General features: G+C 38.7%; 1 protein-coding gene across 1 annotated transcript in view; it reads left to right on the plus strand.

The window, feature by feature from the left end:
* COLEC12 (collectin sub-family member 12) overlaps positions 1–16461 on the plus strand; it is a 165958-nt gene that overhangs the window by 136425 nt on the left and 13072 nt on the right. The window contains exons 4-5 of the mRNA XM_004683772.2: positions 3853–3951; positions 4512–5558. Of these exons, the coding sequence (XP_004683829.2) occupies positions 3853–3951; positions 4512–5558 (1146 nt within the window). The remainder of the gene's footprint in view (positions 1–3852; positions 3952–4511; positions 5559–16461) is intronic.

The following is a 16461-nucleotide window of genomic DNA, read 5'->3' on the forward strand; positions in this document are numbered from 1 at the left end:
ATGGCAATTGGATAAAAAGGCTTTCAAAATGTGCACCAGCTCTTGCTAGAATCTAGGATTAACACCCCCACTGCCACATCTTCTGTGTTTTTGAATGAAACTGAAAATTGGGTTCAAAGTAGAAATGTCTTTATTGCATATTCTATGGGAATGTAATTAATATTACTGGGAAGTCCCAGCGAGTTTCCAGACAGGCTGGTGGACATTTGTGAACAGGAGTCAGGAGCTCTGTATTCTGCTTTTGCTCCCTGCCCTCAAGCCCTATGCCCATAAGTTAAATGTCTCTTGTTCCTTGGTGTTTAAACTGTGTCAGCCACTAGGAAGATACTTAATAAAAGCTGAGGAAGATGACTTTACAAAGATGATAAAGAGGACATAATCCTACCCACCAACGATTTTTAATCGAGGAAAGCAGATTTAGGAAAAAGAAGTGATGAATGATGTGCAGCTAGAGAGAAAGCAGATTCTGGAGGTTGATCTCTTGGCCTGCTTCCCACTTAGTCACCAACAACCTGTGTGACTCTGGGCAACGTTACTGAATATCTCTGAATCTCAATTTCTTCGTTTGTAAAAAAAAAAAAAAGTGTAACTGCAGTGGTGGTGTATTCTGAGGGAATACAGCTAACATTACTGGCATTACTGGGAAGCCCCAGGTACTTACAAAGAATGAGCATTTAGTAAGTCCTGGCTGTGATTATCCCAAAGTACTTTTGTGAAAATATCCTGGAGATAGAGGCTTTCTGTAGGTGATGAGAGACTGCTCTTAAGTGTAATACCTAAAATGTTGCTATTCTGCAGAAAAATTCTTTGGTTGAAAGAAAAGTTTTCCAGTAAGGGGCCATCCATGAAAAAAGAAAAAAAAGACATGCTATTAATAACTCTTCTGTGTTCCCTAGTCCCCTTCTTCTTGTAAGGAAGAGCTACAAACTCTGTAGCTGTAGCTGTAGGTCTGTACCCAGGGACCGGGAGTCTCTGGGGATAGTGAAGGCTAGTGTGATCCTGCCAGTTTTCTAGCCAGGAGTAACACGCAAACGTATGCGCTATGACAGCAAGTGTTGCTTCTGGATCTCCCTCAGTCTAGTATTTTTATGCAGTAGCCACCCTAAGGTTTGCAACTCTGTACCCAGATCCTATTTTTAAACATAGACATACACACCCCAGTGGGCTGGGCAAATACTTTCTCTGCTGCACTAAAGAAAATCTTAATAGGTTAGGGGGGTTTTTTGGTAATTTTTAAAGTAAATGTATTTGTTTCTTTTACCCTACACAAGTCTGAATGTTCTGTCCACACAGTTGTGTGTTTTTTAAAACTAAAATGGAAGAAAAATTAGAGAGGGTGGAAAATGACTGTCAACATATTTAGAGGTTTTATTGGCTTCCAAGAAAAAGGGGAGGATGTCAGTTCCTGTGTGTGGTTTGAGGACAGACTGAAGCATGTGTTTTGATTTGAGGATCAAAACAGAACCTAAACTTGTAAACATTCCATATTTTTACTTTTTAAAAGTTTTGTTTTGCTAAAATGCCAGTGAAACATTTTGTTCTTTAGAGTTTCCAGGAATGGAGGAGTATGTGTGCCTATCAAACAGCCTTAAAGTGAAAAGTATTTTAGCTGTACCTCTGTGCCTATATAGTCATTTTCAGAAGAGCTGATTACTGAGGAAAATGTTGTATTCATTGCTCGTGCTAAGACTTCCCTGGGCTGATTAGTCAGTATGTTATTTGCATGACCTCTAGCTCCAGTGATTTTTCACAGGTCTTGGCAAACAGCAGGCAGATTCTTATTTATTCATTTAAATGGCATGATACATACCTACTAAGTGCCATACACTGAGCTGAGAGTTGGAGATAAAAAATGAATATGAATTTTCCTGCCCTAAAAAGATCTTACAGTAAAAAAGCATTGATGACATAGAAGCCAGTGCTATGAAAGGGAAATACTTGCCAAGAAAACTTCCAGCAAAGGCTTTCCACAGGCAGTGATGAGATGAGTTTTAAAGGGCAGTAGAACTTAGCTAGGTAAAGAGACTAGGGGAGGATGTTCTCGGTGGAGAGAAGAAACACATGGAAAAACTCAGGTGAGAGGGTGCACTCCTACTGCATACATTTCATTTCACCCAAATTAGGAACCAGAGGGAGAACAGAAGGTTCTCTACGGGAGGGAAGGGGCCACGAACCATGGAACTAGTTTGCTTCAGATCACACAGACACTCGGAAATTTACTTTATTTTCGTTCTTTTTTATTTAAAGATTGATTTATTTATGTACACAGAACTGGGGTACAGGCCAGAGGTGCAGGGGCAGTGAGAGGATTCACCAAGGGGCCGGGGATCCAACTCACACTGAAGCAGCTGCAGTAGCTTGCAGTGCTTACATCTTTCACCCATTGTACCACCAGGGAAGGCCAGAAATTTATTTTTTCCTGTTAGGAGCCAGGAGAATCTCATAGAGGACGTACTTGATGAATAAAATAAAATGGATCTATTGGATCACAGTAAGCAAAGCAGAGTCACATTTAAAAAGTAAAGCCATATTTTAGTGCTGTGCTTTAACCCACTGCGTCACCAGGGAGGGCCAATAAAGCCATATTTTAAAAGCTATTGATACCAAGGACAACAGGCTCTCACGTAGCAGTCGGTTTTAGAGAATAGTTTCTGACTAGATGTTGTAGAAAGAAAACTTGAATTCATACCCATGGGAATAGCTATCTTTAAGAACAAGAATAGAGGTTTTTATTTAACATCATTAACTGTCCCTGTCATGTTCCATCAGTTAATGCTTAAAAACAACTATTGGTTAATTATGCTTGGAAACCCAATTAGGAATCCTATTGGGAACTGAAAAACTAGTGTCACATGTTACTAAAGAGAAGCAGATCTGTGGGTCTCAGTGATGGGACTCGTAAGAGTGACCTTTGTATTCCTTTTATCTTGACTTGGAATACAGATTTGAGCTAGATGCTCTTTGCTGTGGAATCTCCTTCTAAATAAATGAGCCCTACCTGCCAGAAATGGTAGGGAGTCTGATAACTAATAACATTTTGGAAATTATCCTAAAGATATTGCCTCTAACTTATGGTAATTAATATAGGAATTCATGCAGAATTAAGGACTTACATAAAAGTTTACAAATTAGTTCCAAACTAGTGGATGGGGATATAGCCAAGGCAACATAGAATACTAAGAATGATTGACATACAACTGTCATGTAAATGACATCACCCTGTATTTATCTTTCTCTTCTGGCTGATTTCACTTAGCCTAATCCCTTCTACTCCATCCCTGTTGCTGCAAATGGCATGAATTTATCTTTTTTGATCGCTGAGTAGTATTCCATTGTGTATATATGTCACTTATATGTGGAATATAGAAATACCAAACAAAGGATCAAAGACAAACTTTAAAGCCAGTCCTCAAAAACTGGTCATAGAGCTTTAGCTTTTTTTTTTGGGGGGGGGGAGAGGGAGGCAGGGTGACACCGTGGCAAGGGGAGCACTTTGGTTGGGGACTGTGGGTGCTTAGGTGGTAGGAGTGCTATGGTGACTACATCCCAAGGGGGGAAATCCTGCACTGTTACAGCACCAGCAAGGATGTAAAAGAATGGTACCACAATAACTATTTGCAAAATTAATTAAATGGTTTTAAAAAAGAACATACAATTTTCAGCCAAGTAAACCATCTTCCACTGGTTTTTGTGACCAATTATTTTTCCAAAAGAATAGCTTTTCCCCAGTATTTGGTTCAACTGACATTCTTTTGTTTTATGTTATTCTGACATCTTTTAATAAAATCCTTTGTTGAAACTGAAAAAAAAAATGACCAATGTGTGTATTAATGATTGATTTCCAAATCTTAGTTGTAGAGAAAATGGACAACGTAACAGGTGGCATGGAGACATCTCGCCAAACCTATGATGACAAGCTCACAGCAGTGGAAAGTGACCTGAAAAAATTGGGTAATCTGCAACAAGAGTAATGATAAAATTGAATCCCCTGACTCTACGTAGTATAAATGACATAGCAGTTTAGAATGACATTACTATAAACTCAGTTTAGAATGACATTACTATAAACTAGAAGTACGTTATTTTTTGGTATTGTGTACTAAATCATTTTTCACTATTTAATTCAAGGACTTTTAAATTTTAAAGTTCACTTCGGAATTGAACCCCAGCCCCAAACCACTGTATGTGCCAAATAAAATCCAAAGACCAAGCCTGAGCAAAACCACTAATATCCCTTATTAAACTTCCTTTTATAGGCTGCTCTGTAAATTCCAATTTAAATTATTTTAAACTACATAGAATTATGATTAATTTTTTAAGTGAAAAATTCTAGCCTATTCTCTCATTTGATTTTTTATTGTAGATAGGTGGATTTTACTAATGCAGAGCACCTACATAGACCACAAAATTTGTATTTGAAATTCAGTGCGTATCTGTTAAGTCTCCAGAGCCTTGAACCTCACCTGAATATTTCTCTGTATCAGCAAATTAACAAATATGTCTTATTCCAGGAGACCAAACTGGAAAGAAAGCTTTAAGCACCAACTCAGAACTCTCTACCTTCAGATCAGATATTCTCGATCTTCGTCAACAACTTCGTGAGATTACAGAAAAGACCAGCAAGAACAAAGATACTCTGGAGAAGTTACAGGCCAGTGGGGATGCACTGGTAGACAGGCAGAGTCAACTGAAAGAAACTTTGGAGAATAACTCTTTCCTTATCACTACAGTAAACAAGACCCTCCAGGCGTATAATGGCTATGTCACTAATTTGCAACAAGATACCAGTGTGCTGCAGGGCAATCTGCAGAGCCAAATGTATTCTCATAATGTGGTTATTATGAACCTCAACAACCTGAACTTGACCCAGGTACAGCAGAGGAACCTCATCACTAACCTGCAGCGCTCTGTGGATGACACGAGCCAGGCTATCCAGCGAATTAAGAATGACTTTCAAAATCTACAGCAGGTTTTTCTTCAAGCCAAGAAGGACACTGATTGGCTAAAGGAGAAAGTACAGAGTTTGCAGACATTGGCTGCCAATAACTCTGCATTGGCCAAAGCCAACAATGACACGCTGGAGGATATGAACAGCCAGCTCAGCTCCTTCACAGGTCAGATGGACAATATCACCACAGCCTCACAAGCCAATGAGCAGAACCTAAAAGACCTTCAAGATGTACATAGGGATGCGGAGAACAGAACAGCCATCAAGTTCAACCAGCTGGAGGAACGCTTCCAGCTCTTTGAGACGGATATTGTGAACATCATCAGCAACATCAGTTACACAGCCCACCACCTGCGGACGCTAACCAGCAATCTGAATGAAGTCAGGACCACTTGCACAGATACCCTGACCAAACACACAGATGATTTAACCTCCTTGAATAACACACTTGCCAATATCCGTTTGGATTCTGTTTCTCTCAGGATGCAACAAGATATGATGAGGTCAAGGTTAGACACTGAAGTAGCCAACTTGTCAGTGATTATGGAGGAAATGAAGCTGGTAGACTCCAAGCATGGTCAACTTATCAAGAATTTTACAATACTACAGGGTAAGAGAAAATTCTGAATTGACCTGTACCTGTATAACAAGTTACCCTTATGTTTGCAATTTAAGATAATGAAGATTTATTATCTGTTTCTGTTTATCAGAAGTTCAGAAGTGGCTTAGCTGGGTGGTTCTGCTTCTGTATGTCTCACGAAGTGGGACATGGTCGGGGCTGCAGCTTTACTTGTGGTTGGAGGAGCTGATCCCGTAGTGCCTGGTCTCTCAGTTCCTTGTTGGCTGTTGGCCGAAGGTCTTGGTTCCTCACCTTGCGAGGACTTGAATGTTCTCACAATGCGGCAGGTGGCTGTCTGCAGAGCAGGTGGTCTGAGAGATGCAAAAGGAAGTCACAATACCTGTTATGACCTTGCCATCACTTCCACCATAATCTGTTCTGTGTAAATAAGTCACTGAGTACAAGCCATGTTTACAGAAGAGGAGTTAAGTTCTACACCTTAAAAAGAGATAGAACTTAAAATTTGTGGGTACTCAAAGAAGCTTCACTAAATATTAAGTAAAAGATTGGTTAATTAGAGTTTTCTCAGGACCCGAGTTATTTCAATGCCATTATAAACTTGGCTTCTTGGAAAGGAAGATTAATTCTTTTAGCTCATTAGGATATTCCTGTCTCCTGGTTCATAGGTGAATTGGTGGTGGGAATTGTACAGGGACTACACCTGAGAGGAGAAAACTTACACTGTACAAAAATGAACAGCGAAAAAAAAAAAAAAATGAACAGCGATGTTAAATTAATATTAATTATAAAAAAAAGACATTCCTGTTTCCAAGTCTCATAAGCAGAGGAACACAGTAAGCCTAAGACCACAGAGGAGGAAAATTATATGACTTGTATATAAAATCTGAATTTCACTCTCATCCACGTCATTCATATAAATAGAAAGACATTGGTTTAGACTAAATCAATTTTGAAAGATTTTCAGTAACTATTAATAGCTTTGTCAGCCATAAAATACTGGTCAGGATTTAAATTGAAGGTACTGTGTGGAAGATGTCGTGCTTAGCACTGGGGAGTATACAGACCAGATGGTCTTTGACCTTGCGTAGCTTAAAATCAAAAGAACTTCAAGAAGTCATAGACTGACTGTAAGCAAGAGTAGTATTGATTTTCAAATGGGGGGAGGGAGAGGAAAGACCTATTCTATACATTATAGAATGGGTCTTTGTCTCCAGCCCCAAAAGTAGTTGAGAAGAGACCATCAAAACAGATCATTTATGAGCTTTCAGCAAAGTAGCCATCATTAGAATCCATTAGGAAGAATGCAAAAAGGAAGCAACAAAGAACGTAAGCTTATTTCTTCACATTAACAGAGTTAAAGGGTTGTTTAAACTAGGAAATGTTTAAACAAAAAATAATCTGGATTTCAGCATAGCATTTGGCAGTGAAACCTTAAGAACAAGATAGAGAAATAGGAACTAGGTTATGGGACAGTTAGATGGATTTACTGGCTGTATTAGGGTTCTATACTGCTTAGTGAACTACTGAATATTTTGATTTTATATAATGTTTCTTATAAAAATGGATGTTGCCTGAAAGTATAAGGCTTTTCTAAGTTATAGAAGATGAACAATTAAATCAGAGGTATTGGAGGTGTGAGCCAACTCTGAATAAGGGTGGTTCTTCAAATATTAAGAAAGTTCTTTAGTGCTTGATCTGTGTTATTTCCCCCCAATCATGTCTCACCGTAAATTCATAACGAGGCAGATCTCATCCAGTGTATAACCTCATACACTAAGAGCTTTCTAAATTTCTTTTGAAATTGTAATACAGTCAAGGGTGGCTTAACAACTGGGATATATTCTGAGAAATATGCTGCTAGGTGGTTTTTTCATCACGTGAACACCATAACTTCTACACATAGAGGGTATAGCTGACTCCACGCCTAGCATCTGGGGACCAGGAGTCCATGTAGTACATGTGGTCTATTGTTGACCAAATTGTTGCAGTACAGCACATGCCCAGAATTAGGTGATCCATTCAAATTCTGGGTATTTTCTAGCAGATTTTGTAGTTTGTTAGCCTGTCTCTTCTACAGGGAACTATATGACATGTTTAGTCTACAGTGTAGCTCATTAGCTGAGGGGTATATCATAGTTGAAGATTTCACAACCACTTAAGTTAATATCACCATTACTAAGATTTATTTTTATCAGCAAATATTGAGTGTGGATGTGCTGATTATTTTTCACAAATCACCCCAGAGTCCTGACAACTCTATTATGTAGGTACTTAGATCATCCCCAAATATAAATAAGGAAAACTATTCAGGCTTAGATTTAAGAAGCATTCTCAAATTTACAGAAATAATAAATGTCTAAACAGGATCTGAGCACATATTGTCTGACACCAGAAACTATTAATAATTATCGTTAGTTAATATTTTAGTAATTATTAATAATCACTAAAAATGAGTGCCCCTCATTTATGTCCCCACTTCCTGCTGGAAGGGCCTGTGAGGATAAGGAGTTAAGGTTTCAAAATGAGTGTGGGGAGGGGGTTAAAAAGGTGGTGACATAATCTGATTTATATTTTTAAAAGGTCATTCTGAGTGCTTGAGGGAGAACAGACTATGGGTAAGGGAGCAGAGAAACAGGGCTTCAGTGAGTCTACCAAGCATGGGTGAATTGGAATGGGATGGTAATCAGTGGAGGTGACAGAAGTGAGTTGACCTGGAAAATTTCTCAAGCCAACCAAGGTGTCTCCTTTCTATTCAGTCCACTCAATGTCTTCCAAAGCATTCTTCTTCTTGTGTAATGCCTACCAGGTACCCCGGCAGAAGAGAGACTGAATTCATGTCCACATACTTCCTCTCTTCTCATACCGCTGTCATCCCTGAGTAAAAATGGGATAAAGCAGGAGGAAGTAGGACTGGACTAACAGCTGCTTATGTTGTGCTTGCCTCTAAAAGATTCAAAATATGATTACATTTTCCTTCCAGAAAATTCTAATTGACTCACATTAAGGAATCCTAATTCGTAAGTACAGTTAAGTCATATAAGATATTTGCCTCATTAAGAAGAAAGCTGACTATGACCAATGGCACTAAAGCCACGTGGTAAGGTGGAAATAGATATGAAAATCACCTGTAGAATCTCAGCAGCAATTATTTCTACATCCATAAATCAATACATCTTGTTAAAAGCCTTACTTTAAAACATATAATGTAAAGACTTTTACCCTCACATAGTTCATAACTACTAGGGCATACTCTTGGGTAGGAAGTTTACCTCACATCCTGAACTTTTATTCTGCAAGGCAGGAGACTGTTACACCCCCTTAGTGCATTGAAAAGGTTCCTCATTTGCTCTCCTGAGAAAGGCATAGGATTTAGGAGTTCTGGGATTGGACAGATCTGAATAACAATTACAAGTCCTCATCTTCTCTGTCTTAACTTTCCTTGCCTGTCTCTAGAATGTATTTTAACTGCTTTGAGTTATTTGATATGATAATGTAAATAAAGCACCTAGTACAAAGCCTAGCAGAGGGTTAGCTAATATTCAGGCACAGTGTAAATCCCGCTCCTATCTAAGATTTCCCTCTGATACAACCCAGCTAATATATTATGGTGAAAAACACCAGGTTCCTGAGCGCAAGGAGTAAAACTGTATAGATAGGGTTAAGGTCGATAGATGCTAAAGTACTTACTGCTTGGATTCTGACTCTTAGCCCTGGAGAGCCACATCCAGGTTGGTGCCACCAACAGGTAGCTATCATTCATTCCTTTAATCCTCACTTGTTGAGTATGCCAGTCACATGCCCAAGCATTTTGGATGAATTGCTTTCATTGTTAAATCTCTTTTAGGTAAAAATTATTGGCGTTTCCCATTCTCAGAGGAGGGACCTATGGCACAGAGCGCCTGCATAACCTATCCAAGGTCAGGCAGTGCTAACCTGTTTATTTCCAGACCCATGCTTCCAAAGCCTCCTGCCATCCTATGGCAATTTATGAGAACACATGACACATTTGGGGACTAAAGTACAGGCTAATGTATTTCTAAGACAGCAGTCGATTAAGGTTCCCATAAAAGATTTGAGCTGGAATTGAAATATGAGCTGGAAGGTTGAAAGGCCAGGGAACAACGCAGGATGGAGACAAAGCAAAGTGGATCAGGAACAGCTTCAGTTTCTCTCATTGTTCACCCTACACCTTTTTGATAAGTTTTCTCAAACAAGACTGTTCATCTAGGGAACCTTGAGAGCAGGTATTCTGAGGCCTAGACATAGGCCAGATGGTAAGAAACAGTGAAATACCAGCAAGGCTGCTGATATAGGATCATTATGATGAAATAAATTTTACTTACATATAAAAACTTCTAAAAATCATTAAAAATACAATTCTCAAAACAAAAATAGGCATGTATAAATTTAATGATGTGCATTTACAAAATTATAAAACTTAGCCAAAAGCAGTAATGAAAACATATAAGTGAAAGATACTAATACTTGATATTGTACAAGATGTCAGTTAACTGCAATTGACATATTAACATGTGTATATTAATGGTAATTATATTCAGTGCAGTTACAAAATCCTGACAGAATATTTTATGAAATCTCAAAAGCATATCTAACAAAGGCTAAAGATAAAGACACTGCAAATAAGTTGGGAAGACTTAATCTACCATATGTCAACTTACTATAAAGCTACCATGTGTATTTTCATTAAAATGGTTAAATATATCTCTGTGGACAAAGAGCTTCCATGGCTTTCCAGAAGTTTAACATGAGGTCAAGGATAAATTGTTTTTCCATTGCCAAATATATATGTGTGTGTGTGTGTGTGTGTGTGTATTAAAAAAGAGGTAACATTGGCTTACAACACTGATCACTGATTGTGTTTTAGAGTTACAGGACCTCTCTTCAGCACCCACCAGCTAAGCACCCAAATCCACCAACATAGTCCATTGTGCTCCTCTGCTGCTTTGTACTCACCTCTGTAGTCTCAGTTCTAGTGTCAAGTTTCTAGGAGTTGTAATTACTTTGACTTCATCTGATAATTGTTTTGTTTCTCTACATATAATGACACCACCCTGTATTTGTGTCTTTCTGACTTATTTGGCTTAGCATTATCCTCTCCAATTCCATCCATGCTCTTGGACATAACAAGAGTTTATCTTTTTAAGTAGCTGTTAAGCATTTAGGTTATTTCCATAGTTTGGCTATTATAAATAGTGCTTAAATGAACAAAGGCAGGAGTGTATATCCTCGTAGTGGAATTGCTGCATCGTAGGACCCATTTTTAAGATTTTGAGAAACCGCCAGTTTTCCACAGGGACTTGATCTGCCTACATCCTGCCATCTGTGTAAGAAGATTCCGTTTTTTCCATATTCTCACTGACAATACCTGCTCTTGCCTTTCCGCATGCACCATTCTCTCCAGTGTAAAGTGTGGGTTTGCATTTCCCTGGCCACAAGTGATAATGAACATTTGTTCATGTGCCTGTTAGCCATTGGATTGTCTTCTCTGGAGAAATATCTATTTAGCTATCCATTTTTGATCAGGTTATTTGTTTTCTTTTTTGAGTAGCATGGTTCTTTGTAGCTCTTGGATAGCTGCCCCTTGCTGGATGTATGGTGTGCAAATATTTTACCATTCAGTAGGGTGTCTGTATTTTAGAGATAGTTTATTTTAATGACAGTTTCCTTCGCTATGCAGAGCTCTTCAGTTTAATGTAGTTCCAATTGTTTATATTCTCTTTTGTTTTCCTTGCTGTTGGAGATGAACCCATGAAGACATCTCCTAAGTCCATGGCTTGGAATGTTTTGCCGGTGTTTTCTATGTATTTTACGGTTGCAGATCCTACATCCAAGTCTTTCATCCATTTGAATTGATTTTTGTATATGATGTGAAATAGCCCTTCCCCTCCCACTTTTCTTTCCTTTCCTTTCCCCCTTTCTCTCTCCATCCCCTTCTCCCTCTCCTGTTTCCCAGCACCATTTATTGAAGAAGCTTTCCTTCCCACCACGTATTTTATTGACTCCTTTGCTATAAACTGCCCATATAGGGTTTATTCTGGCTCTCAATTGTGTTCTATTGGCTTGTGCATCTGCTTTGTTCCAGTACATAATCATAATCATTTGATTATTATAGTTCTGTAGTGTAGTTTGAAGTCTGGGAGTGCAATGTAGCCACTTTTATGACAACATTGTTTTGACTATTTAGGTTCCATTTGTGTTTCCATATGAGTTCCAATGTTTGTTTTATTTCTTTGAAGAATGCACTGAAACTTCCATAAGGATTGCATAGAATCTGAATATTACTTTAGGTTAGGTGACTATTTTGACAATGTTAACTCTTCCAATCCATGAGCAATAATATCTTTCCATTTCTTTGTGTCTTCGGTTTGCATAGGTCCTTCACCTCTTTTGTTAAGTTTTCTCTGGATATTTATTCTTTTTGATGCAGCTGTAAATAGGATTGTTTTCTTGATTTCTTCCTCTCCTAACTCCTTGTTTGCTTAAAGGGAGACAGCTGATTTTTATGCATTGATTTTGTAACCTGCTACTGCTGAACTGCTTTATTGTTTCAATTAGTTTTTCAGTGTAGTCTATATAATTTATGCATATATTACCATATCACCTGCAAGTAATGATAGCTTTATTCTTTCACAATTGGATTCTTTTAATAACCTTATCTTGTATAATTGCTCTAGTCAGGGTGTGTGTGTGTGTGTGTATTTTTCTGCTTGCTTTTTTTGTGGTTTATTTCTAGTTTGGCTTTGGTCAGAGAAGATGGTTGGTATGATTTGAGACTTCATGAATTGTTTGATACTTGTCTTATGACTCATTATGTGGTCAAAGGAGAATGTTCTACTTGCACTTGAGAACATGTCTTCAACTTGGGGGGGGTGTAGTGCCCTATCAATGTCTGTTAAGTCCATTTTGTCTAATTTTTTTTTTAAAGATTTATTTATGCTTACAGAACTGGGATACAGGCCAGAGGTTTGGGGGGGGGGGGGGGTGGGTGAGAGGATTCACCAGAGACAAGAGTGGGGAGCAGAACAGGCAGACTGACAAAGTACACTGCTGAATGGACCAGCGGGTGGGTCAGGAGAGGTCTGCACACCTTGTGGGTCAGCTCCTTGAACTTGTGCTGCAGTGTCTTTGGAGAGCCTCACAATGTGGTGCTTTGATCCATTAAGCCACCAAGGAGAGCCCCCATTTTGTCTAATTCTTTAAGGCTGTTGTGTCCTTATCTATTTTCTGTCTATTTGATTTGTCTATTGGTGAAACAGGGAAGAAGTCCCCTGCTATAAGTTTCCCAATTTTTGTTTTCATCTTTCATAGCAATTGCATATTTTGTTTTGATGCTTCTGTTTGTTGCCAATATATTGATGTTATGTCTTCCTGATGTATTGACCCATTAATCTTTGTGTAGTGTCCCTTCTCTTTCTCTTACTACCTTTTTTTTTTTTAGCAGAAATCTATTTTATCTGAAGTATGTCTATCCCCCCCTTCATTTGGACTCCATTTTTGTAGGATTGTTTTCAAGCACTTTACTCTGACCCTTCCTTTATCTTTGGAGCTCATTTTAGTTTCCTGGAGACATCAGGGGTTGGATTGTTTTCTAATAAAACCAGACACTGGTTGCCTTCTGATTGGTGAATTCAGTCCTTTTACATTTAGAGTGATTGTTAATATAGGAAAGCCTGCCATTATTTTCTTAATGATTCTGTTTTATTGTTCAGTTATTTGGCAGATATTCTTTGTTTTGATTTAGATTGTGTGAACTCTTTTCTTCAATTTTTTGTGGGTGTGTTATCTGGTGTTTACAAACCTCTTCAGCTTCTATTTATTAAGGTGTTATTCTCCATATGTGAAGGAAAATCTTGCGGTATAGAGCTATTGGCTGGCAGTTTTTGATCTTTGAGCATTTTGATCATATCTTTCCATTGTTTCTTTGCCCACAGTACTTCTTTAGGGAAGTCACATGTAAGCTTGACTGGGGTTCCTTTATAGGTTGTCTGCTTCTTTCTCTAGCCTTCAGTATTCTTACTTGGCCTTGAGCCACTGGAGTTTCCACTGCTAAGCATTGGTGTAGGTCTCATTATGTTAGAAAACCTGGTATTCTTTTAGGTTCTTGGACTTGTATATTTGGTTCTTTTTCTGGATTTGGGAAATTTTCTATTTCTTTAAAACGTTTTCTGTTCCTTTTTCTCTTTCTTCCCTTTCTGGGTACTCATTATTCCTATATTCCTTCTAGTGTTGTTGGATAACTGTCAAAGTGTTTCTTCAATTCTTTGTAGCTCTCTTCTTCCTTCAGAATTTTGTGAATTATTGTCTTCAGGTCACCGATTCAAACTTCTACTTGGCATATTTTACTTCTACAGCTATTTCCAGTTTGGTTTTTAAAAAATCTCTTCTGTTGACCTTTATTTTTTTTCAAGATTTATTTATTTATGCATACAGAACTGGGGTACAGGCCAGAGGTGCTGGGGCGGTGAGAGGCTCCACCAGAGACCTTGGGGAGCAGAACAGGCAGATCAATGAAGTACACTGCTGAGGGGAGCAGTGGGCGAGACAGGAGAGGTCTGCTGTGCCATGTAGATCATCTCCAAGGCCAGGGATCGAACTCGCACTGAAGCGGCTACAGCTAACTTGCAGTGCTACGTCCTAACCCATTGCGCCACCAGGGAGGGTCCCGTTGATCTTTGTAATCCTGCATTTCTGCTACTTTATTATTTAAAGCTTCATTACCTTTATTTCCAGGACATTCATTTTTGAGTTTTGTGTATATCTTTGATCAGCTTTTCTATGTTTTCTTACTTTTTGAATTTCATTTTCATGGAAGTTTTGAACTCTATCTGAAAGGAAAATCTTCTATGCCTTTTTGATTGGCTCTGGAGATTTGTTCTCTCTGTGTAGTATATTATATTCCCCTGCAAACTCAGGTTACCATTTGCTGTGGGATTATTTACTTTCTAAAATATTAAAGGTACACAGCTTGCACTTTTCCAGTAGATAGTGCTGTTTGTCAGGGAGAACCAATCTGTAACTGAGTCTTCTATGGGCTAGGGAAGGGACCTAGAGGGGTCTGTGGTTGTTGAATGTGGTGCATGTGGGCACAGCTAACACTTGTGTTACCACTGCAAGCCCTTCTTTCTGGGTTTCAGACTTACTCTGTGGCCTGAGCTTTCATTAGTATGTTCCAACTTGGCAGCACAGTATCTGAATGGTTCCCATATATGCCTGCTTCCAGGGAAAATGGATTGGGGGGGGGGTGTCCACACCTTTCTAAGCTTTGTCTTCCTTATTGGGAGTCCTGTCTACCTGGCTCACCTTAGGACTGCCCCCCGTATCACCCCTAATTAGATCTACAACAAGCAGTTTAGCCCTCTCCTGTCAGTAGCACCTCTACCATTCATGGTTCAGTTGCTAGAGTTAAATTTCTTCCGCATCTCTGTCTGACCCAGTCTACCCTGGTCCTTGGTGATGACGAGCACCCCTGTTTTACCCCATGGCACAGGATCCTCTGAGTCCAGTGTCTATCTGGGCGTCTCTTAGCTCATTCTTCTTGGGAGTAAAATAATGAATTTCCTCCTTTGTCATTTTCTACAAGTTTTGAAATTTTCTCTTCATACGCTAAAAAATTTCAGTGAAGCCAATGAATTTTTCCTATTTTAATGTCTAATAAATGATTGCTTGCAAAGTAGATTCTTACATGAGAAAAGAAATGAATAGTTATATTATCACTTTTCTCCATCTTCCAATCTTACCACTTTAGTGGATCTAAGATCGAGCTTCCAAGACTGTGGAAGGAAGTAAGAAGTAAAGTGTTTTCTCTACTTTATGTTAAGCATCAGCAGCTTTATTGGCAAACACACTGAAAATTTATCTCAAGGTTAGGACACAGGGCTGGACACTTCCCAAGGCCAGTGGTTTGTTGTCAAAGCAGAAACAGCAGAGTGACTGTGTTTGCCCTCTTTGAACTGTAAGTTTAGATCATTGAGGTGTTCAAAGCTCCCATATCTAGATTCAGGGGACCACAGGGAGGATTTTGCTGGCAGTACAAACGGAAATGGATCGGAGTTCTAGTTGTATTCAGGCATCTTTGATGTTTGTGCTGGCTTTACCAGCAACTGGTATTCTGGCGTTTCAGAGCTCTCAGTCAATGATCTACCCATATGGTATTGAAAGCAAGTCTGCAAGCTGTTGTATATGAGACATCACATAGCCCTCCATGTGTCGCATTACCATTTTCTCAATGAAAGACAAGTTGTTACTGAACATGCTTATAAATACTGCCATGCCATTTGACTCAGTGTTTTAGTTTTAAGTTATTAAAGGTGGCTCAATCCTTTATTTTCAATTCAACAATCCCCAGTAAAGTACTCAACTAAGCACTAAAAGCATTGGCTCATCCATCTGATATGGTACTGTGATAGTAGTGTCCCAGGTCCTAGAGGAAGAGAAAACCCTGACACGAATAATCTTACTCTTCTCAGTGATTTTTTTAAAAAGAAACAACTTATTTAGTGAAAGGTGATTTATACAATCTGAAGAGAAACAGAATATGCATGTCTGTATCTTAATGAGCAGAATATATGAATGAGGGTGGGATACATAGAGGCCCAAGATGAAGTTACAGCGCTTGCTTCCTGTGTTAGCCTGGATTACTTCTCCAGGACTGGAGCAGCTGTGGATGAAAACATGGGTAACAGGGTGTTGGCTAGAAGCTTATTCACAACCATGAGTATGAATTTTCAACCTTTTATTATTTGTGATGGATGTAGTACTATATGTGAAATACTCTGAGTTTTTTGCTAATCCAGCTAGGAAAGCCATCATAGTAGGATTTTGATCTTTATCAAAGGCAAAAATTTGTATCTTTTCCTAAGGTCTTTTGCCTTTCTTCATAAGATTTGAAAGTTAGCATCTATTTGTATTTTTG

This window comes from Condylura cristata, unplaced genomic scaffold, assembly GCF_000260355.1.
Source record: "Condylura cristata isolate star-nosed mole 26May11 unplaced genomic scaffold, ConCri1.0 scaffold00016, whole genome shotgun sequence".
Classification (NCBI taxonomy): domain Eukaryota; kingdom Metazoa; phylum Chordata; class Mammalia; order Eulipotyphla; family Talpidae; genus Condylura; species Condylura cristata.